The sequence below is a fragment of the Macrobrachium rosenbergii genome, chromosome 36 (genome assembly GCF_040412425.1).
Source record: "Macrobrachium rosenbergii isolate ZJJX-2024 chromosome 36, ASM4041242v1, whole genome shotgun sequence".
Lineage (NCBI taxonomy): Eukaryota > Metazoa > Arthropoda > Malacostraca > Decapoda > Palaemonidae > Macrobrachium > Macrobrachium rosenbergii.
Genome location: NC_089776.1, coordinates 29,564,391 through 29,587,515, shown reverse-complemented (window position 1 = coordinate 29,587,515; position 23,125 = coordinate 29,564,391). Strand labels below are relative to the sequence as shown.

The window sequence follows — 23,125 nt, the reverse complement described above, 5'->3', positions numbered from 1 at the left end:
GTACCCAAAACTAAATCGAGACAATCCCGAGAATACTGGGTTAACAACTTACGTACGATTTCGAGGAACCTTTCTGTTTGATATGACTCGAGGCGAGACTAGAAAGGGTCCCTCTAATCACGTTGTTGCTATCCACGAATCTCAGATTGCCTGATCTGGCTGAGTAAAATTTACTACCCTCGCGTTTCAGAATTTCAAAATCATGTTGAGCCCCCGCCTCTTTCAAGACCAGGGCGATGTCATATGACAAATTGTGTACGAACACTGTTAAAGTCGGCTCCTTAAATTGAATCTTCAAATTACACTGTTGACACAGTGCACACAGAAAGTTATCCCGTGCCACAGAATGAGCGTGATGTCGCATTTCGTGACTCCAGCCTTGAATTCGACGTTGCAGCCTTCGCAATGAGTGCTCGCTTCAAACTTACGGGTGGATTCAGGAGTCATATGTAAAGGATACGCACGCATTCGTTCGCGCAATAACGCCCAGTCCCGGTTCATGTTCTGCAAACAATCATCAACGCATTTCTCTCCGTGACTTAGTCTATGGGTACAATATTCCCCCGTTCTACCGTCAACGATCACGTAGCAGTAAGCGAAAGCTTTCTGCCGAGATACTATTCTCGGATCGTCCTCTCCGGTCTTCGGTTGAATATTATACGCTTCAAAATCCAGGAAAGCCATGTGTGAGATTGGCTGCAGAGCTTTAACTTTAGTAAACTGTTTAAATTGACCGGGTTCTGGGTATTCGACAGTGGTTCGAGCGGTACAGGCCTGAGTGTGTGCCTCGCGGATGGTGGGACTATTAAACAAAGTCAAACAATTGTAACACATACCACCCGCGTGCTCAGTCCCCCGCCCCTGCTTGAATCCGTGTCGGAACTTCTTCACGAATGCCAACATATCCTTAATCAACGCAACGTGGTCGTCAGTGATTAATAACAACGTGACCAAATGACGGCTTTGGGGGTTACCACCTTTCCTCGCCAGATGTACCGTCCAATGTTTTTTCCGCTGTTTCCCCATGCCTAATTCACATAATTTATACAGATATATGTTGAGGTTATTCCCCTTTTCTAATGTTTTGAAAGAGTCATGGGTCAACGGCATATCTGCAGGCGAGTGTTTGATATTAAATTGCCCTCCCCATCCTCCTCATTAAGACACGAGGGAGGTTGTTAATACGTGTGGGAGGGTTATCCCGGAGTACAACGTAAGCTTCTAATGCTGTAATAACACAGTTGTACCCGGACTGAATATTGATAACCTGATCACTACCACGGACTCCCTTGGGATACGCCTTGAAGTTATTAATATTCACTAACTCACGCCGCGTGATATGAAGTTCAACCCTGTCCAGCGAGGTCATACACCAACCCGAACCCTCAGTACGGTTGAGTCTTTCTTCCAAGTTATTAGCTATAAACTCAATAGCCTCCTCCAGGAGTCATAGATCGAGTCAATCGTAGTGAGGATAGGCGGGGTACATAAATAAAAAGCATTTTTTCATTCATGTCGCCTAGCATCCTCACACTGGTGATAATAACACACAAGTAGAGCATAGCCGAGCGAATACCTCTTTCAAGGAAGTTACTGAGCACATCTTCGCGTAATCGGGCTATGCTACTACTTAGCTTCATTGCCACGTCAATGTGTGACCCTACCGCAGCCGCATAATGAATGGTACTCACTACCTTGTTACCCTCCGTTCTTTCCTCGCGAGTGCAGATCCCCTCCACCAATGCGTGACGCTTCATTATTATTACTCCCCATCAAATCTTCATCTAATGGGAAGTCTTCAGCGAAGGGATCTGTAAAGATCGTGTTAATTAGCACCGGAGTGAACGTGTATTATAATAATAATAATAATAATAATAATAATAATAATAATAATAATAATAATAATAACTGCAAAAACAACAATGATAATATAATAATAATAATAATATTTTACCTGGATCGGAGTGTGGTGAGGATGATTCATCATGGCGGCTAGAGGCTTGGACATCTTCTTTAATGACGTGGCAATCTGTGAGATAACAAATTCATGAATACTGCATGACATATCATGAACGTGGAGGTTTTTATGTATAACATGAACGTGGAGGTTTTTATGTACACATATTATTTATAAACCCGATGCCCATTGTTAGTCATACAGTCTACATTCAACATGTGTAGCGATCACATCATATACGTGAATAGCAAAGCATGTATAAGTACATTTCCAGAAAAACCGGGCGTGTAAATTTACCAATAGGTTAGCTGCCCCAATATCATTACCGAAAGAAGTGGAATATGAAGTGGGCCTAGTGGGAGTCATTCTCCCGAAATTATATTACGCTATTAAACCAGAAGACATTGATTTTACTATTCAATTTAACGTGATCTATAACGAGTCAGTTGGGAAACGCGTTTATACTTATATTTATAAGTCCATTTCGGGTTTGTTGGGTGGTGATATGAATGGCATGACTAGAGCGTTTAATACGGAAATTATTGAACAATTATCTGGATTTTACGGTGAGCATATTCGCGGAGCTATCCGCAGGGACGGTTTATTCTCATGGAATGATGACACGAAGGTAATGAGCATTCCACATGTCGATGCAGGAGTGGCCAAAGTTGACATGATTGATTCAATTACGATTAAACTCGGCGCTAAAGCAGCTAATATGTTTGGTTTCAATGAAAAAGTCAGGTATTTAATATACAGTTCGGGTGCGTTGAGACCTCACCTGTATTCGGGTATCATTCAACCTACCATCTTGGGTGATAAAATGGTTAATCTCTTAGACTGTTTCACGTTAGGATGTGCATAATGCCATTTATAAACCTTTAAATACCATTGATGTATTGGATTACATTACCATCGATGTCTCGGATCAGAACGGTGAAGAAATAATGTTTACTGAAAATGGGGTTGTATCATGCAGTCTGCATATAAGACCTAGATAAAACGCTATCGAACTTTTCTTATAAATACCATTCGTGACATATACCCATCGTAGTATTTAACCGACATGGCTGGTGAACACACCATATATTTGAGCAGTCTCGGCTGTTTAGACACGTATACCAAAAATACACCTTCGAAATTTGCCAATAGATTACCTACACCTATATTATTACCTAATGGGGTTGAATATGAAGTAGGTTTAGCTTCGATCATGTTCCAGGGGAGTTATTACGCTATATTATCCAAAGATGATTTATTCACTCTCGAATTTATTACAGAGCGTCATAAACGTGATAGGCATACATATTTGTACAGACCGAGAATAGCGATGTTAGCGGGGATATGAAAAGACTCGTGAGAGCTCTTAATAAGGACGTGCATGATTATTTGAAAGTTTATTACGGTGATAATTTCATAAATTATTTTAATAGTAACGGTATATTTCATTGGGATGAAGATTTAAGGAGAATTACTATGCCACGTATCAAGAGAGAGAAACTGAGACCGGGGGACGTTAAAAGTATATACGTAAAATTTAGTGGAAAAGCCGCGAAATTATTAGGTTTTCATATTAATACTGGTTATGAAATATATGGTGGGCGTGAATTGAATGAACACGTTTCCCTTGATTCTCTACCTGATAATTGTGGGGTAGATTATATATATGTGTATACGGATATAGTTCAACCGACGATTTTGGTGGGAGACTAGTCAATATATTGGACTGTTTTACTTTAGCAAGTGGTAGAGGAAAAGGAATACATAATACAGTCTACAAATTGTTGAACACGAACATCTTGGATCAGATTTCTATTCTTATCACGGATCAAAATGGACACCTTTTACATTTCGCTAAAGACTCAAGCGTTACTTGCCTGCTCCGTATAAAACCTAGAGGAAAATTAGATGAATAGGTACGTATATAATTCGATGTTCACCCTTGGCATTCCTTATTCGTGATCGTAACACCCTCGAGTCAACTAGAACGTGTGAATCAAGCTCCACTTAAATTGTTTGGGAATAGTATAAACAGTAAAATGAGAGTGTTATTCGCGCCTCCTTCAGAGGCGGAATTTAAAAACTATTTTTATCAGACCCTTTATTAAGGAGAGGGGCGGGGTTTGAGGATATTTCCGTTTTCTATCCCGGTCGCAGGAGGGGAAGTGGTATTTTTCTACTATAAGTGGTATTGCACGTAAAGTACTTCCTTTTCTATTTAATGCCGCGAAACCTTCAGTTAATGAATTCGGTAGATCTGTGTTATCTGATATGGTAAACAACGGTTTACCTTTAAAAGAATCCTTAAAACGAAATGGTATAAGAGCCCTCAAAACTACTGGACAACGAATTTTAAGCGGTACTGGAAGGAGAAGAAGAAGAACGAGACGGAGGAAAACGGTGAAACGTTTAGTTAGACGGTCGAGTGTGGGAGGAAAGAAAAACGTAGGAAGAGGAAGGATACACGCGTTAAATCTAGAAGTACATATAATAAGGACGTGTACGATCTTTTGTAACTCATTCATCAATTGACATTCGGCGGGTACGCACTCGTTCTACCCTTCATCTCAAATTATATAAACACAAAATATGGCTAGCGTAGTTCCTAACATACCCGGAACTGGTAATCAAGTTCCTGTTTCATCGTATATTGCGGGTATATCTGAATTGTTCCCGAATGTTAATAGACGGAGAATTATTGAAACTTCAATTAATTCAAAGGAAAGACTGGATTTACACCTTGCAATATTTCCGTAAATCAAATTCTAACTGATAAATATATAGAATTTCGCATTAATGGGGTGGCAGGTTCTTTCTTAGATTTGTCAAGTATAGCTTTAGAATTATATATCACAATAGATAGGGCCGGCGCGCAATTAGCAGATGATGATCACGTGTCTGTCGTTAATGGTCTAAGTAATACATTATTTAAATCCGCTTCTGTTTTCTTGAATGAAAAGTTGGTGGAATCCTGTCCTGTATTTAACTATCAATCATATATCAAAATGCTGAAAATGATAAAGCCCTCGGCATTACCTACCACCGGTCGGGCGGGATTTTTATATGATGACTATCATGTAACACACACGGTAACTCGACAATTTACTGCCAATACCTTCGGTCAAACCAGCAGGTGGGAGACGAAAGTTATGGGCGACATTAAACGCGGGGCGTGCATACATATTTTCCACTTCTTTTGGATATAGCGACTATAGACATGTATTTACTGGATTCGATTGACTTGAGGCTTAGGCTCGAATTAGCAAATAATAACTGGGTTATGGGTGCCCACACAGACGGACATTTAAATGTGATAAATATAGAAAAGGTTAAATTATGGATCGATAGAGTTACCCCACATTATAACGCAATGTCGGCTTTAAATGAGGCGATAGCAGTTAATCCTATACAATATATATTTGATAAGACTTTATACAAGACATACGTTATTGGGCAAAATGAAAATTCGATTTTAATTGATCAACCTTTTAACAGTTGTATACCTGAAAAAATCACATTGGCCATGATTGATATGGAAACATTTTCAGGTGATTACGCAGCCAATAGCCTATATTTTCAATCTTTCGATTTAAATAATATACATATTACCGTTAATGGGAATACTGTATATAATATTCAATGCAGTTTCCTAATACCATCATGCAATTATATCACGAGACGCAGAAAAGTATAGGGGTGGCGGTGATAATCTGATCACTTATGATAGTTTTAAAAATGGTAGAGCTATTTACTGCTTTAATTTTGTGGTGGAAGATGTTGAAGATTCCATGCCAGTGGAAATTTCGGCAAACCTGCGAATATCGATCAGGCTGGGTACGGCTACACCTAACCCTTGCATTATTTTACTTTTCGGGGATACCAAGGGTATTTTAACGGTGGATGCGGATAGAGTTATTCAGTGTGATGTTAGGGGTTAAATAGAATGGATACAAAAGAAATTGAAATAAGTTTAAAAGGTTCACTCGGTGACCGGGTTAAATATTTAGGTGTGTTCGCTTCGGATGAAGTAGGATTATTGACATTGCCAGAAAATAGAATCAAACCTTTAGTTTTTATATCTAATACATTATCTTCGTCTACTGATATTAATATTGTCGGTCATTGGGTATGTTTTTACGTGGAAAAATCACCTAGAAATATAATCTTCTTTTTGATAGTTACGGTATAAATCCTAAAGTTTATTCGAATGACTTCTCTAAATTTATATATGCACATCCCAAATATAGCCTCTATCGACTAATAAAACAAATACAACCCGATAAATCGTACAAATGCGGTCTTTACGTTAGTTTTTTTGTTCATTGCGTGAGTCACCGAGGTGTGAAAACAGTATTATCCTTAATACAAAATGTATTCTCATTCACTCGTTTGAGAGGCAATGATAAATGGATAACGGGATATTATTTTAAATATTTGAAAAAGTTTAAATGTTCACATTGGAGGTCGGGGGTCAAACGTGCTATTACATACAAGGAATGTCTCCGCATCTTAAACAACTAAGGTAAATGCATATTTTTCTTTGATTTTTATATTACCCCATTCACATTCTGTTAAGGATATATTCTATATATGTATCATACACCGTGAATCACATAACTATTTTTTACTTATTTCAGGATGAGCTGTGAGAATCATTCACCCGTGAACGTCGGTGATAAAATGCTAAGACGTCTTAGTCGTTTCCTCTTAAACGCTTTTCGGAATATTCGCCTTATCATAAGGATACACGTGGACGTTATATTGGGATGTGTGCTGAGACAGTCTGACGGTGATTAGTGTATTGAATTTGTACACTGTCTTTTATGTGGTCAATAAATCCTTATGAATAATCATATACGTGTTTTTTTACTATGCCCACAATCCATTTGAAATCAAAAACAGGAAAACGGAGAAAAAAGAGTGTGTGTTTCTATGGAATCAAGAACTATTATTAAATAAATATATAACACATCGGTTTTACATACCTTCACCGGGTTGCTCGTTTCCTTCAGTAGTGGGTGGTGGCGGAGTTGGTGGTGGGTTGCACTGCTGTGGGCTGTCAGCGGGGGTTGTTGCATCTCCTGCTACTTCTTCTTCTGCTCCTGCTTCATGGTCATGACCTGTTTTCACCTTCCTAATAAATGTGTTGGGGGCTCCAGCACCATAGTAGTAATGGTGTCTGACCTGAGTGGCTACTTCGTCAGCTGACAGTTCGCTACTGGAGTTATTTCCCATATCTGAAAGAGAGAAATAATGACTGTTTTATATATTCTGTTTCTTTCAACGGGTACATTATTTCATATGAATATCTATTCCGTATACAGATGAATCTTATTGCTGTTTTTAATATTTACTATATGTTCGAGTAAATGGAAAGTGTTTTATATGCTACTCACTGAATAGTGACGGGGAATGACGTTCCGGTCAAGAGAAATACTTGATGCACTTACTCTTATAAACTTTGGGCATGGAATAACGTCAATTTCCCTTGTCGGCTGTATTTATGGTGTTCAGTCAGAAAGTAATAATCAGGTGTGACATACGGTGTTTCGTTGAAGTATTGTATTCCAAAGATGTAGATCACACCGATCTGTGTGGATGACCTTTGGCGTGAGGGAATGATAAGACTTGTTTATTCGTGTGTGTGTGAATCATGGCTGGGAGGAGAGAGACTTGATGCTTCGTCACAACTGGTTTGTAATCGGTGATTGTGATAAAGGCAGGGAGCTCGGGTAGCTCATTATCTCTTGAAGGATTGTCACATCAAGACGTGGACTCTCGCCATGGCTTCATCAACCTCCTCGTGCAAGTTAGTTTTCGGGAACTTGTCCGAAAATATGTTCAGGAAGCGGAACACGTGTTTAGTAGTGGCCACTAATTGTGTCACATGCAGGAATTACGGTGTGGTGGCAGACGTCATTCGTGCTTATCCGTATGCCGAGTTGGCAGGTTTTCGATATTCTCGCACTGGTGCATCATATGCATGTCCTCGTGATAGGGGTATTGAAGGTTCCGCCATTGTGAAAAGACCTGAAAATATCACATCTTGGGAATGCAACGATGAAGTTGATCTCCTACCATAGCTACCTTATTAACACAATACGGTATCGGCGCCCCCATTGAAGAGAACGAATACGCACAAAAGAGCGTGGCTTATTCCAAAGATGAAGATCATGCCGATCGTTTGGCCAGAGATAGTAAGCAGATGAGATTCAACCACTTTTTTCTTCGGTCAAGAAATTGAAGGAAGAATTATCTAAATCATCGTATGACTATGTCAAGTATGTTATCTTTCCGCTGGCATCGGTCAAAGCGGGCGTGTTAATACGACTTGGTTGAATCAATATTTACCTGTGTTAGCTACATTCAGTGATGAAATGAGCAAAATTGGTAAAATATGTTGCGTGGCTATAATGAAAAAGAATTTATCCCTGTTGGAGGAAAGGTGCGTGGAAGATTTATATATGAAAAACTTGTTAGCTAAATTTAAAAGCTTTGAGGTGTTAGATGAAACGTCGTCTTTGATAAACGGTCGGGAAAGTGCTGGAGTAGATGTATGTGGCATATACTGAGGCTGTGATGTGAAGGAACAAGTTAGAAAATATTTAGTAGCCGTGTGTTTCGTTGAAGTATTGTTTTTGGAAAAGCGAATGCGTATATTATCGCGTTCGTGTTTGTATATACAGTTTTTTTCTAATGTATGTATTTGTATGGAATATTAATTCATTCCCTGTATTTAGCATTGGTTACAAATATAAAATAACAATTCCGTCTGTCATTTGATTTTTCATTTAACCTCTTTCAAACTCGGTATTAATAAATAAACAAAACTGAAATTCCGTCTGTCATTTGATTTTTCATTTAACCTCTTTCAAACTCGGTATTAATAAATAAACAAATTGAAGTGTTTGCCTTTAAACTTGTGTAGTGTATGGAGATTATGACTCAAATTCTATGATAGATAAAATTTCACGTGAGGGTGAAGTCAGCTTGGCAAATATGGCGATAAGGTCAGGTTTCATCCGTGTGTCGGTTATTGGGGGAGATATCAAATTGATAAATATATGTCTCACATGAGGTTGAAGTCAGTCGCCAAATATCCTTTTATCATGATACTCCGAATATCTAAGCAAAATGTAACGGCTGAGAGAGAGAGAGAGAGAGAGAGAGAGAGAGGCTACATTCGCGATGTGCATATATTAATTTAGAGATTTTATATGAGGAGGAGGTAAACGTCCCGGTTACGTTGAAAACAATTAAAGGGGACATGAGTCGCAAAAAGCAGTGAACTGAGTCTATTTGGGGTTGGGGTGGGGTGGTTTTATTCCCGTAGAGTTACGTGACGTCACGGGGGCATAAGCGTGGAGTCGATTTGGGGTCGGGGTTCAAATGAAGGGTTTCCCGTGAGAGTTACGTGACGCCACGGGGTTAGGAATGGAGTCAATTTGGGGTCAGGGGTTGGAAGGATGGTTTTATTCCCGTAGAGTTACGTGGCGTCATGGGGGGGTAGGAAAGGTGGAGTCAATTTGGGGTAGGGGTTGGAAGGATGGTTTTATTCCGTAGAGTTACGTGACGTCACAGGAGGTAGAAAAGTGGTGGAGTCAATTTGAGGTCAGGGGTTGAATTGGTGGTTTTATTCCGTAGAGTTACATGACGTCACGGGGGTGCGGCAAAGTGGAGCCAGGTTGGGGTCGGGGATTGAAATGTTGGTTTTATTCCCGTAGAGTTACAGGCCACGCCCCAAAAAGTGGAGTCAATTTGAGGTCAGGGGTTGAATTGGTGGTTTTATTCCGTGAGAGTTACATGACGTCACGGGGTGCGGCAAAGTGGAGCCAGGTTGGGGTCGGGGTTGAAATGTTGGTTTTATTCCCGTAGAGTTACAGGTGGCCACGCCCCAAAAAAGTGGAGTCAATTTGAGGTCAGGGTTTGAATTGGTGGTTTTATTCCCGTGAGTTACGGACGTCACGGGGGTGCGGCAAAGTGGAGCCAGGTTGGGGTCGGGGGGTTGAAATGATGGTTTTATTCCCGTAGAGTTACAGGTGGCCACGCCCCCAAAAAGTGGAGTCAATTTGAGGTCGGGGTTGAATTGGTGGTTTTATTCCCGTAGAGTTACGTTACGTCACGGGGGGTGTGGCAAAGTGGAGCCAGGTTGGGGTCGGGGGGTTGAAATGTTGGTTTTATTCCCGTAGAGTTACAGGTGGCCACGCCCCGAAAAAGTGGAGTCAATTTGAGGTCAGGGTTGAATTGGTGGTTTTATTCCCGTAGAGTTGCGTGACGTCACGGGGGTGCAGAAAAGTGGTTTCATTCCCGTAGAGTTACAGGTGTCCACGCACCCACTCCCTTTTTCGACCTCATGTACGTACATGAGCTTATAAGACAAGTGGAGTCAGGGGTGGCAACACCCCCTTTTGCACCTCATGTACATATATTAGTTCATGTACGTACATGAGCTTATAAGACATGCGGAGTCCATTTGGGGTCACGGGTGGCCACGCCCCCCCTAATATGAGCTCATGTGTTGAGCTTATAATACAACTGGAGTCGATTTGGGGTCAGGGGTGGCCACGCCCACCAGAATAGTGGAGTCTATTTGGGGTCTGGGGAGGCCACACCCCCTTTTTAGGCCTCATGTACGTATATGAGCTTATCAGGAGGGGGGAGGGGCTAGCCACGCCCCCTTTTGGGGGTTGGGGGCGTTGCCCCGCCCCTTTTTAGGCCTCACGTACGTACATGAGCTTATCAGGGGGGAAGGGGGTGGCCACGCTCTTCCGGGCGGGGTTAGAAAAGTGGAGTCTATATGGGGTTTTTTCCTCTACTAATTCCTTGACAAATTCTCTCCGCCCAAATGAAAGACAGAGTATACTCTGTGAAAACGGAGCCTTTATAACAATCAACAGCATTTACCAAAACATTACCACTACGCTCTCCAGCAACATTCCCTCCCGAAACTCGAGACATACCAACCGTTTCATCTCTCTCTCTCTCTCTCTGCCACAACCACTATTTCCAGTTCGCCATATCCAGTTAACCACGTTCCAGTAACATAATTTTTCACCCTTATTCTTTCCCAGTCATGGACCCTTTATTACAGCTTTTTATCTATTTTTTTACAGGAACACTCACTTTTATCCAAGTAATTCTTGAAATAACACAATTGTAAGCTTTCACTTGTCTCCTTAGTAATCCCTATATTACTAGAGTTTAAGCGTGGCTTTATCATTTATTTTGACTCCAGTGCCGCATCATAAAGGGTTCTCGTCCCGAGCAAGTCAACTACTACAGAGTACTTCTCATCTTTGCTGCATCCACGCGCATTCAGGATATCAAGACCACGTTACTTTGCTTCTGTGTGTGTGTGTGTGTGTGTGTGTGTGTGTGTGTGTGTTTTTGTGCGATGACTTTACGAGGACACAACAACGACATTCCTCACATTTGATGGTACTCCGTCAGCCATACAGTCCAGAATCTTCCACTAGAGACTTCATTGCTAAATCGTATATATTTATGATCTCTAGACTGTGCAGAGTTGTCTCTTTCTTAATTGTGTAAGGTTGAGTTTAACGGTTTTCTGTTCTCGGTAACATCATCTAGAAAGTTATGGCTTTAAATAAGATCCATAAGCGATAAGAATGAAAGCATTTTCTTATAAAAATTCCAAAACTTCTAGTTATCCAGGCAATAATAATAATAATAATAATAATAATAATAATAATAATAATAATAATTTGAGTCGTTTTGCGTATAAAAACCATTGAGAGGTTTTACTTCTAAGGTAATATGCAAACAGCCCAGCAGTTTATGACTAAAGCTAACTCTGTGGAGAGATTTATTAAGATTTCCATTCCAGAGAAGAAAGATGCATTTACGATAGAATCTCACACGTCTCTTCTTGAATGAAATCTCCATTTTTGTCGCCTCTGCTCTAAAAGATGCGAGAATTATACATCAAATAAAGCTGGCACAGAGTTACGGCGAATAACGTGATCTTCAAGAAAGAAAGAGGCTTTCCTTTTGTGCTTGCAGAATTTAAATTATATTGTTTTTCAGAAAACGTGTTTGAATCATTACGATCCAGATTAATGTTAGAGAGAGAGAGAGAGAGAGAGAGAGAGAGAGAGAGAGAGAGAGAGAGAGAGAGAGAGAGAGAGAGAGATGAGCTTATCTTAACGAGAAGACATTTCCTCACGATAAAAGTGTGGTAGCAGATTTGCAAGATTAAGGCTGAACCTGTTTTGGTGCCAAAAAAGGAAAATATTGCATTTTCTTACACATAGGGCCCTGATGATTATAAATAATAAAAATGATTTCTCATGTCGCAATGAGTGCAAATAGTCATGTTTTGTAGTATACCATAAACAAATTGTATGCATACCACACCTTCAAAGTAATGTGTCATCAATGATGATGAATTACTTCACGTGCTGTGTCATATTAAACGGGTTGTGCATATATTATCTGATATTTTTTTTAGGTCTCTGTTGATACCTGCTTTCTGAAAGATGATGACATTTTAAAGGTAGGATATATATGAATATAACTGCTAGTCTAGTTAGAGTCTGTCATGAGAAACTAAAAATAGGTTTTTGCAATAGGTATAGATGTTACCTAAATGCTTTTCGTCCTACAGTAATGTGAACACCAGATAATTCGCCATTTGTCCTTGTGACAGCAGAAATGGTCTCTATACCAAAATAAGTCGCCAGTCAAAGGAGCCTGAGTTGATTCATAAAGAATAAACATTGCCTTTTCTGTGGTGGGAACTGTACTGAACTAGACACTAAAAACCTCAGCAAATGTTGACGGGCTATGAAGAATAAAAATACATAGTAAAGGGTGTCATGTAAAATATTCACGGAAATAGGGCTAATGACATGAAAGGTGATGAATGGCCAGAAAGTGCTGGAAGGTCAATGAACCCTATTATCTGCATACTGCAGACGTCCAGTACCAATAAAGGATGTATTGGTACTGGAAATAACCAATCATGTAGTGACAAAGGTACTTTTGTTGTAAAAAAAAAAAAAAAAGTAAAAAACTTTGTTAGAAAAGCTCGGTCCTTACCTATTGGTACTCTCAGTTGATGAGGTCAGCGATATTTTATTGTTAAGAACAAGTTGCTAAACAGATTCTAAATAATGAAGACATGCAGATATCTGTAGGTAAGGTTGCAAAACCAATCACAAAAGAATGTGAGCAAGTGTAAAAATACCAGTCAAGATATATCTGCTTCATCTGCCTATACCCTGCGTAGCAACAATTTAGTATTACTAACCACTATTACCACTATCCCCAAGACGTTCAGACAAACTGCCTCCTGTATTGATAGGGAAATTATTAATTTTCATACGAGCAACAATCCAATTTCCCTGCAAATTACGCATTAGTTTTTCATTAAGAAAAATTCAATATTATAATTAAGCATGGACCTGGATATCAATAACCTATGATGGGTTAAAGTGCATCAACTTATCTGCATTACAAGCAGTTGCTCATAATACAGATAATTTGGAGACTGCAGGCAAAAACGGTTCCTATATGAGATGCAAAGCCTTGTTCACTTACAATTATTAATCATTTCTTTGCAAAGAAATTAGGAACTCGCATTCCAGTTCGAGAAATGTATTAGCTTGCAAGAGAACTGAGGCATGCAATCACACCAAAGGCGGTACACTTCTGACTGACACCAGCTGACAGGATATTATGACAGTGGCATCAGGAGGAGTTTATAATATACTAAATAAGAAGAATACTTGTCTTGTGAACTCTACAAATCATAGGTGAAGATTTCTTTTATGACATAATAAGCAAAAATATTGATGTATGATATACTCAACTGATGGCTATGTCTAGAGCAGGGTTTTCAACTATGGGGTACGCCAAGGGTCAGTTAGGGGTACGCTCTCCCACTGGTCGTTAGGGTTAGGGGTCTTTGACTGCATTGCCACAGGTAAACAATTATCAAAATTTTCTTTATTTTTATGGAATTCTTTTGTGTTTACAATATTGTTGGTTATGTCAGGAGAGTTGTGTACTTACTTCTCTTCAGTACAGTACTTGCAAATATACACAATAGAAAGTTTTTCTGCGTTTGTTTTGTTTTCTACTTTATACAAAGTGATGGGGGTACATTATTGACATTAAAAATACCCAAAATGGTACGTGGCAAGAAAAAGGTTGAAAACCCCTGGTCTAGAGACTAGGCAGCACAAAACTAAACAGCAAAATTGTAGACATATTCTGGTTTTATCTTGTGCTCTTGTACAGCATCAAAATGACACTCTATCAGAGTAATCAATAGTTGTTTGATACTATTTTATGAGATATATAAGTTTATGTAAGGTTAAGGGGCATGAAATTATATTTTGGTTGTTGTATCTAGGAGTTTCGAGTGTTATTGCTAAATGTCTCCTTTGCACTTCATATATTTGGATACAAATTTGATTTTCATGATTCTTGCCCATGGCCCTTATCTTAATGAGAACTCTTGAATATTTATTTATCTGGTTATGAGCCTTGTCGATTAACCATTTTTGGTAGAAAGAACTTAAGAACCACAGGCTGATATGGCAATAGGCTATTGCAGTCTAATGTATGCTAACTGTCTGTGTAACTGGGTGTAACTTAATTACACTTGATTATGATAGTACTAAAGTTTATTTTCTCATACTAAATAACACGCACTTAAATTCGTGTGGATATAACTTTCTCAGAATATAACCAGTAGCTTAGAGTGTGAGACTCACTTACAAGATTTTAAGACATTTTTTACAAGTTACCTGTCTTCGTATGTCCCAAATGTCCCTTAGTTAGATTGATATTAAAATGATCCCAGACAATATACACAGGCAGGCAAATATCTGACGTCCTTTCTTTTAAAAAGTCAATTGTTATGTTTCTGACAAATCACTCCTCCGAGGACAATACAAAAGGCCAACAAATTCTTAAGGACCGTCAGTGCTCTGTTTGGTTGCAGAAAGCTGATTTTTAAAGCCGTTAAAAGAATCTCAAATCTAGATTCTTATTTCCTCACAGGCAGCGAACTTACGCGAACATTTCTTTTCATTGGTGACCGGCAGAAGATAGGTTGCTGATGACGTTTGACTCAGACAAAATAGTATGGATATTCTTTACTAGTGACTTATCGTAAGTCTCATCAACATGAAGAGAGAGAGAGAGAGAGAGAGAGAGAGAGAGAGAGAGAGAGAGAGATCATTTGCTTTAGTGAAAAAATTACTATTGCAGATAATTATTAACGTCTTTCAATCGAGACTTCTCTTTACGGTTTGCAGATGTGAAAATCTGTCCATATTAATTTCTTCCATTGCCCAAAGTAAAGAGTTATATCGATATTCTGCAGTTCATTGTTGGTATATTGCCAACATACGTGTGAATATTGATAAGCTTCATTATTCATATGTCGAAAGCATTCTCATATTACCGGTCTTCTGAGAGAACAATATATCGTTACTGATTTATCTTCCTAGATGCCATCTCCATGTCTATAGAATATCAATTAAATGTCTTTGTGTAACATACTTCACCAGTACTACATTTCAGTGACGAATGTTGAAGTTCCACTGACCATAATTGGTTGAATGAGTAATATTCATGATGCAGTTTCCTGTTCATGTTTGGACGTTAATTCATTGCCGCTAAAGGCTATTGTCTGCTTGTGGTTCGCTTTAATGAACTTCGATAGCAATTGTTATTGTCCTACATCTTTGGTTTTCACGCCTATGGTTGGCAGAACGAATTCAGAGGTCTAAACCAAACCTCTTACTTCATTATCACACTGACTGGCTGCCTTTCGGCAAGGGCTCGTATTCGTATATGGCCTTTTTAATATACAGTTTACTGACCTGGTAGCGAAATGATTCGAGTTCAGACAGACGTTTCTGCCATGCTTAAGGTCGGCAGTGTCTTCAAACTTCACAGGAACTCTGTTGATTGTACCAAGGGATTGTTTGTTTTACCGAATCAGTTCGACGTCGTCACACATAATGATAAAATTTCCTCGTTCAACCAAAATATTTCAATTTGAAAAAATCGATCGGAAATTCAAGCTCCCTCAACTTACTAAAAAGAAAACACCCAGTACCGACTTGTGCTGCAATAATGCTAGCTGAAAGTTGTCATATCACGAAACAAAACATATTGAACATTTCAGTTAACAGGCATTAACATAACCTCAAAATGAAATATACGCGAAACAGATTTATTCTAATTTACTTTTACTTGTATCTCTGAGTCTAATAGATATGCCTTTCAAGCTCCCATTACACATCAGTTAATTAGTTTTTATTAGCAAAAATATAATTTTCCAGCAGAGGTATTCTCTTTTTAGTTAAAAAACTGAGCGTTGTTGGACGGCCATGAGTCTGTTCTGAAGAGGAAATATGCGCGCTGACTGCAATCAATATAGGTAAGCTTTACAAATTACGTAGGCGTTTCTGTAAAGCAGATGTGAAAGGCCTTTAAAAGAGTCATTCTGTAACTCTTCCTTAAGATTGAATTTCAAAAATACCATCCCCAGTGGACATCCTTTGCTGATATTTTCCTTTAGGTTTTTCTTCCTTTTTGCAGATTTTTATCAATAAGCTCTTCGTCCTCTTTGTTGTGGTAACGTCTATAGCGAAGGTCATTTTACTTTATAAAATCTGACAGAGTTCATGAATATTTGTAATTCGTTCCAGTAGAATTAGAGTTCAGGAATAATAATACTCATTATAAATGGAAGAAGAAGAAGAAGAAGAAGAAGAAGAAAACTGAAGTGAAAATGTCTGGAAAAATAAACATTTTTTATCAAAGTGAAGAATGTTGGAATTGAAGAGCAGATCACGATGATGCAAGAGTGTACAGGTTAATTGAGAAAGCAAGACAGACAACACCAAAAAGAAATTGATTTCGTCAAATAGCATGATACGCAGATCTAATGTTTCTTATGCATCCTGAATATATGAATATCATGTTGTATACATATGCAAAAAGATGATTTATGAGAGTTAATGAAAAGCATTTTAAATATATCAAATATGTATGGAATAATGGGTAAAATTAACAAGGGTGATTAGATTCTTTTATGATAAACAAGTAAAAATGCGTCGAAGTTTCTTCTGAGCAATCAAGTTTTTCTGTATGACAAATGCATCGCTCTTTGCAGCTAAGCCCCGCCCACTGCTTATGTCACGACCATCCATTAAAGCTGACTGGTTGGCAATAGTTTCGAAAAGTTACGTAATCTGTGGTTCTTTCCATCTTCATTAATTTTGCAATGGTTGTTTTACCGAACTAAAATAGGCTCTGCTGATTATCAGAAGGGAACGTCATATTATCCGCTGAAACAAAATCGTAATACGCATCCCCCTAAATATGGTAAAAAAAAAAAAAAAAAAAAAAAAAAGGAAAACATGAATGAGGTTAGGAGTGTTCTGCATTGCTGCAATGTTGTTTTTCGCAAATGGGGTTCACCTGAACAAAGAGGTGACATTCCCTGTGCAATTGAATTACAGGACAATGATAATTACCGTCTGATACCGTCAAGCGTGTTCGCCCTTCTAAACTTAAACAAAAGACTTTCTCAGAGCTATGCAGACTGGTATTCCATATTGGTTTTATGAAATTTTAGTACATATCAGTAGTCACAAAATCAATTTCATTGCAGTCGTTTACACATTCGGTGGGATGACAAGCAGTGACTGTACTCTACTAAACCAGAATACGACTATGTTTAACTTGAAGTTGCAATATGGTAGGATATACTAGCCATATTGGACATAATTTGCTGAGAATTTTCTTAACGACATTACCTCTTTCGAAATAAGAAGGTCATAAAAAATTACGTAGACCTATAATGTCTTATGTCTTTTTGTTGGGTTACGCAGTTTATATTCAGCCGTTTTATTGTGGTTCTTGTGGTTATTCTTGTTTTCGTTGCTGCTGTTATGGTACTTGTAGTGTCTTCGAAAATTTTTCATATGGTAACGTAACATTGTAGAATAAACACAGACCTATTCATTAAATACTGGTGTGAAGGGTTATCTGCCTATTATTGTTAATTGAAATGGTCATTTGTTTTAATTAGAAGTAATCGAGATCTATATGAATGTAGTCTACGTTAAAATATTCTCCTAACAAGAGAGAAAGAGAGAGAGAGAGAGAGAGAGAGAGAGAGAGAGAGAGAGAGAGAGAGAGAGAGGCAGGCAGACAGACAGACAGACAGAGAGACAGAGAGAGAGAGAGATTTCCTGACACTTATGCATCCTTTTGTCCAAAAGTGTGATCTACAAGAATGCACCCAGATTCAAATGAATCAGACTGGTTTGGGTCATCATTATACGTCTTTTTCAGCTATCATTTATTTTTTTCTTCTTCCGTTACGTTATGATGCCTTCCTACCATAGCCTTCATTTTCATAGAAATGCGACAGCACCCTTATATTTACTAACCTTAGTAATATAATTTGTTATCCCTTTTGTAAATATATTTTCAATATAATTCATTGCTAGCAGTTCGATAGTTGTGTGTAAGACTGAGACAGCCCCATGATTGGTCTGTAGGAATCGTGCGAGTAGGATGTGTCTGTGAAGTGCTCTGTTGTAAAAATGCCTGACTTGCGCGATGTTCAAAGTGAATGCGAAGAAGAGGAAGGAAAAAGGGAAAATAAATACTGCGGAAATTAAATCAAGTAAAGGGAAGATCAAACTATTGTACGAACATTATCTCATAATTATCGAAGCAGCACGTAAAAATGAAACTCTAAAGAAAATACTGGAGAATATTGAGTCAACCAAAATCGAGAGAAGTCAGCAACCTGAGGACATTGAGCTGGAGAAGTTGGTGATAAGGGAACTTGCTGTGAAATGTGTGACGCATGGTTCCATTATGAATGTTCATGTATCGAGGTTAGATGCACACCCATACTGCGTAGTGATAACATATTGTACATCTGTAATAATTGCAAGAGGCCTGAACAAAGAACAACAAAACTCATTGAAGATGAACTTGAAGCAATAAAAGAAAACAGAGATATAAACAAAGTTGATTCAGGATTCGGCTCAGAAAACTAGTGACGTAATAATCAACATAGATGAAATCCAAAACAAAATTTATAATGTTGATAAAGATGTAAAGACCATGACAAACATGGACAAAACTTATGCTGAATCACTAAAGACAAAAAAAAGTGCTTCCGATCAAATCTACAAACGAAGAGAACACAGCAGCAAATGAGAAGACAAGTTATGAGTAAAATAACGGCGCCAGTTGAACAGGTTAGGACAACAAGAGATCGGACTTTATTTGTAAGATTTCAGACAGGAAAAACTTAGAAGAGGCCAAAATGGAGATTCAGAAAATCAGCAATATATCAGTAAATGAGAAGGGTAAACTTAAACTAAAAATAAAAGTAGTCTATGTCTCGAAGGATGAAGATGATATTGTCGATAACATTGTAAAGAAAAATCCATGGATAGGCAACCTCATTTCTGAAAAAGACGACCTAAAAATTGTAAAGGAAATGATAGCCAAATGCACACCACAAATACAAAAGGATATATATGATAGAGGTGACAAATTGTGTACACTGTATAGCCGTTGCAAAGTATACGACTGTTACATGCCCTATCGATGCTATAAATGTTAGGAATTTGGTCATAGCGCAACAAATTGTAGAAGTGACCAAGCTTGCCCTAGATGTGGTGAAAATCACAAATCAAGTGAATGTGCTAGCAGCATCTTCAAGTGTAAAAATTTTGTAAAGAAAGGCCATAGTGATACTAAACATAAAACATATGATGGCACAGTATATAAAGAATAAATGTGTAAAAGGTGAAAAATAATACGGACCATGGCTTTGACTAATAATCTTCTATGCAATTTAATAAACATACTGTCCGTAGGAAATAAAACTAACACTATTAGAAATCTTATAATTGATCACAATCTAGATATATGCATACTAACGGAGACTTGGCTAAGCAATAATGTAAGGGATTATTCTAAAATAAACGAAGTGACGCCAGGGTCTCACAACTTTTACCATGTACCGAGAGAAAAAAATGGTGGTGGAGTGGGAATCTTTATCAAAAAATTTTACAAAGTATCTATAATGAACCAAAATGTGTTTAGGACATTTGAATACATCAACACCAAAATTACACACATAAACAAACACATACAAATCATAACAGTTTATAAACCACCAAGCACAAAATGAGATCATTCCTAGATGGATTCAGTGACTTCCTCGACTTGCTAGCTGATAACAAAAATATACTGATTTGTGGTGACTTCAACCTACATCTGGATTATAACGATGTCAAATATGTCAAAGAATTTATAGAGTTACTTGAAAGTCACGACCTCGTAAATGTTATGAAAAAATCGACATCATTATTGAACCATACCATTGACCTAGTGATGCAAAACAAAAACGAGATTGTGAGTGAGATTGTGAGTTGAGCCTGAATGCTTGATAGCTCCAATACATAAACTAGTTGTATTTAATATAAATATCTGGAGAGGTTATACACTGAAAAAAACTATCACTTACAGAAACAAAACCAACTTTAAAGTGATGAATTTATTGCTGAGAGCACAAAGAAAATAAGAGAGACAAACCAGGAATGCAGGTGTAATTTGAGGAATACCTTGACAGGCCACCAAGTATGTGTAAGCTGTTTTACATTCTATAGCAAAAGTATATTGGCGTCAAGCTACAGCGATAAATGTACAGAAGTAACAAGGCAAATAATGGTTTAAGAAAATGCCAAATGGTTTAGCAGTGAATTTCATGAAGCTAAGAAAAAGAAAAGAAAAATGGAAGATGTATGGAAAAGATAGAAAGAATCAAGTAGTAGTGAAAATTGGTCACAGTATCAAACAGCTAGAAATCATTACAATGACTTGATCAGGAAAACCAAGGAAATATATTACAATAAAATGTCTAGTGTAGAGAAAATCCCCCAAAAATCCATGAAAATTTAGCCGGAATATTTGGACTCGAAAACGTTCTACCTGACGTAACAAGTGACTACAAAAACCTGGCCGATAACTTTGTGAACTACTTTGAAGAAAAAATTTAAAGAACCTGTCATAGTTTAGATAAGGAGATCCTTCCTGATCTCCCGGTGATCGCAATGAGAAATAGAAAATTCAGAAAGTTTAAATGAACATGAATGACTTTGACAAAATGATGAGAAAAGTAAAGAACACCTATTGTGAAAATGACCCGTTTCCCATAAGTGACATAAAAGAGGCAAAAAACTTATCAGCTGAGGGAGCTATATTTTGATATTGTCAACATGAGTCTAGCACAGGCATCTTTCCCAAATAGTTAAAAATTTGCTTGTATAAAGCCGGCCTATAAAGGAAAAGATGACAAAGAAAATCTAAGCTTCTGTAGACCAATATCTAACCTATCGTACTTATTAAAACTTATAGAAACGGAAGTTCACAAACAAGCATGGAAATACTTGAAACAACTCAACATTACACCTGATGATCAGTTAGCATACAGAAAAAACCACTCAACAGGAACTACATTGTGTGCATTTATAAATGATATGGTAGAAATTATAGGAAATGGAAAAAATGGCATCCTGGTTATACTTGACTTAAGTGCAGCATTTGACACAGTGGACCACAATTTACTGCTTGAAGACCTGAGAGCAGTAGGCATCGAAGACTACTTACACAAATGGTACAAAAGCTACTTAGAAAATAGGAAGTTACAGTGGTTATATCAAATGTGAAATCAGAAAACAAAAGCCTAACAAAAGGAGTGTCACAAGGCAGCGTTCTGGGTCCACTGCTATTTGGCATAAGCACTATTGAATTATCTAGAATTCTAAATAAGCACAAGGTTGAGTATAAGCTGTATGCTGATGATACCCATTTCTGTTTTCCTGTCGAAACGGTAGAAGACACCATTAGTAAAATTTATGCAGTAATGAGAGATATCAAAAAATGGATGTCGGCGAAGAAATTGAAACTTAATGGAGATAAAACTGAGTGTATGGTATTTGGATCCGACAGTGCACTGCGAAAATATGAACACTTCAAAAGAATAATTATTTTTTCGTCAACAATAAATATTGTAGCAGCAGTGAGGAACTTAGGAGTATTTATTGATAATAAATTGTAGATCAAGAACCATATATTGCATATTACAAAAACCTGTAACTATCATATTAGAAACATTGCATTTATTAGAAAATACCTAAACGAAGATACTCTGAAAAGAGCAATTTGCAACCAAATACTTTCGAGGCTTGACTACTGCAACGTTATATACTACGGTCTCCCTAACTACTACTAAGAAAATTGCAAGAAGTACAAAATAGAGCCGCCAGGTTAATAAAAGGACTACGATCCCGTGACAGAATAACCCCAGCATTAATTGAGCTACACTGACTCCCAGTAAAAGCTAGAATAGAATATAAAATGCTACTTACAGTCTTTAAAGCACTAAAATATGATGAACCAACATATCTGAGAAACTGCTTAAACTTCTTTAGACCCGAAATGAATATTGTAATCAGACATGCAAGTGAAACATATAGGATATTTGAACCTGGAACAAATTGTAAGTGGAGAGCATACAAGAAGAATGCAAATTTAAAAAGGAACTAAAGACTCTCCTATTCTGCAGGAGCTACGATACTGACAAGAAAACACCGAAAGACAATTATAAAATATAAGAAGCACCTTATTTTGAAAACGTATATGGGCCCGCCAGAGAGGGAAGTATCCCTGTGGAGGGTTGTACATAAAGCCAGACAAAGTGAAAATAAAGTCTATGTGTGCCACAGGCTACATACCCACAAATTTTACTTGTATTCTCTGTGGTATAAGTGGCTTTACATTTTCTATGGTCATCGACGCAAGTACGCATGTATGTGTATATGCATATGCTTATGCGTGTACGTTTCACCGTATGCATATACATTATGTATCGTGGGGTCGGAGCTACTGCGGAGATTTCTCGGACTTTTATAAGGCTAGGCTCCTAAGGTTGAGGAGTCTCACATGAGGAACCTAATTTGTCAGATAATGATATAGTCAGCACATGTACGATTGTTCCAGAATAACTGGGAAAATACCAATTTAAGAGTTGAGCATAGTAATTGAATTGCACTTTATGAAAGACTGTTATGATTTTGCATTTAT

At 37.9% G+C, this 23,125-nt stretch overlaps 1 protein-coding gene and 1 long non-coding RNA gene across 2 annotated transcripts in view; one reads left to right on the top strand and one right to left on the bottom strand.

Annotated features, from left to right (window-relative positions):
- LOC136824978 (uncharacterized) overlaps positions 1–7,306 on the bottom strand; it is a 20,977-nt gene extending 13,671 nt beyond the window's left edge. The window contains exons 1-3 of the mRNA XM_067080964.1: positions 6,943–7,306; positions 1,955–2,029; positions 1,703–1,811 (exon numbers count right to left, since the gene is read on the bottom strand). Coding sequence (XP_066937065.1) covers positions 1,703–1,811; positions 1,955–2,029; positions 6,943–7,192 — 434 coding nt within the window. The 5' untranslated portion in view covers positions 7,193–7,306. The remainder of the gene's footprint in view (positions 1–1,702; positions 1,812–1,954; positions 2,030–6,942) is intronic.
- LOC136856526 (uncharacterized) lies at positions 5,767–6,810 on the top strand. The gene is made up of 2 exons (XR_010858382.1): positions 5,767–6,479; positions 6,595–6,810. It is a non-coding gene; the product is annotated as an uncharacterized lncRNA (long non-coding RNA).
- Positions 7,307–23,125: the final 15,819 nt, after the last annotated feature.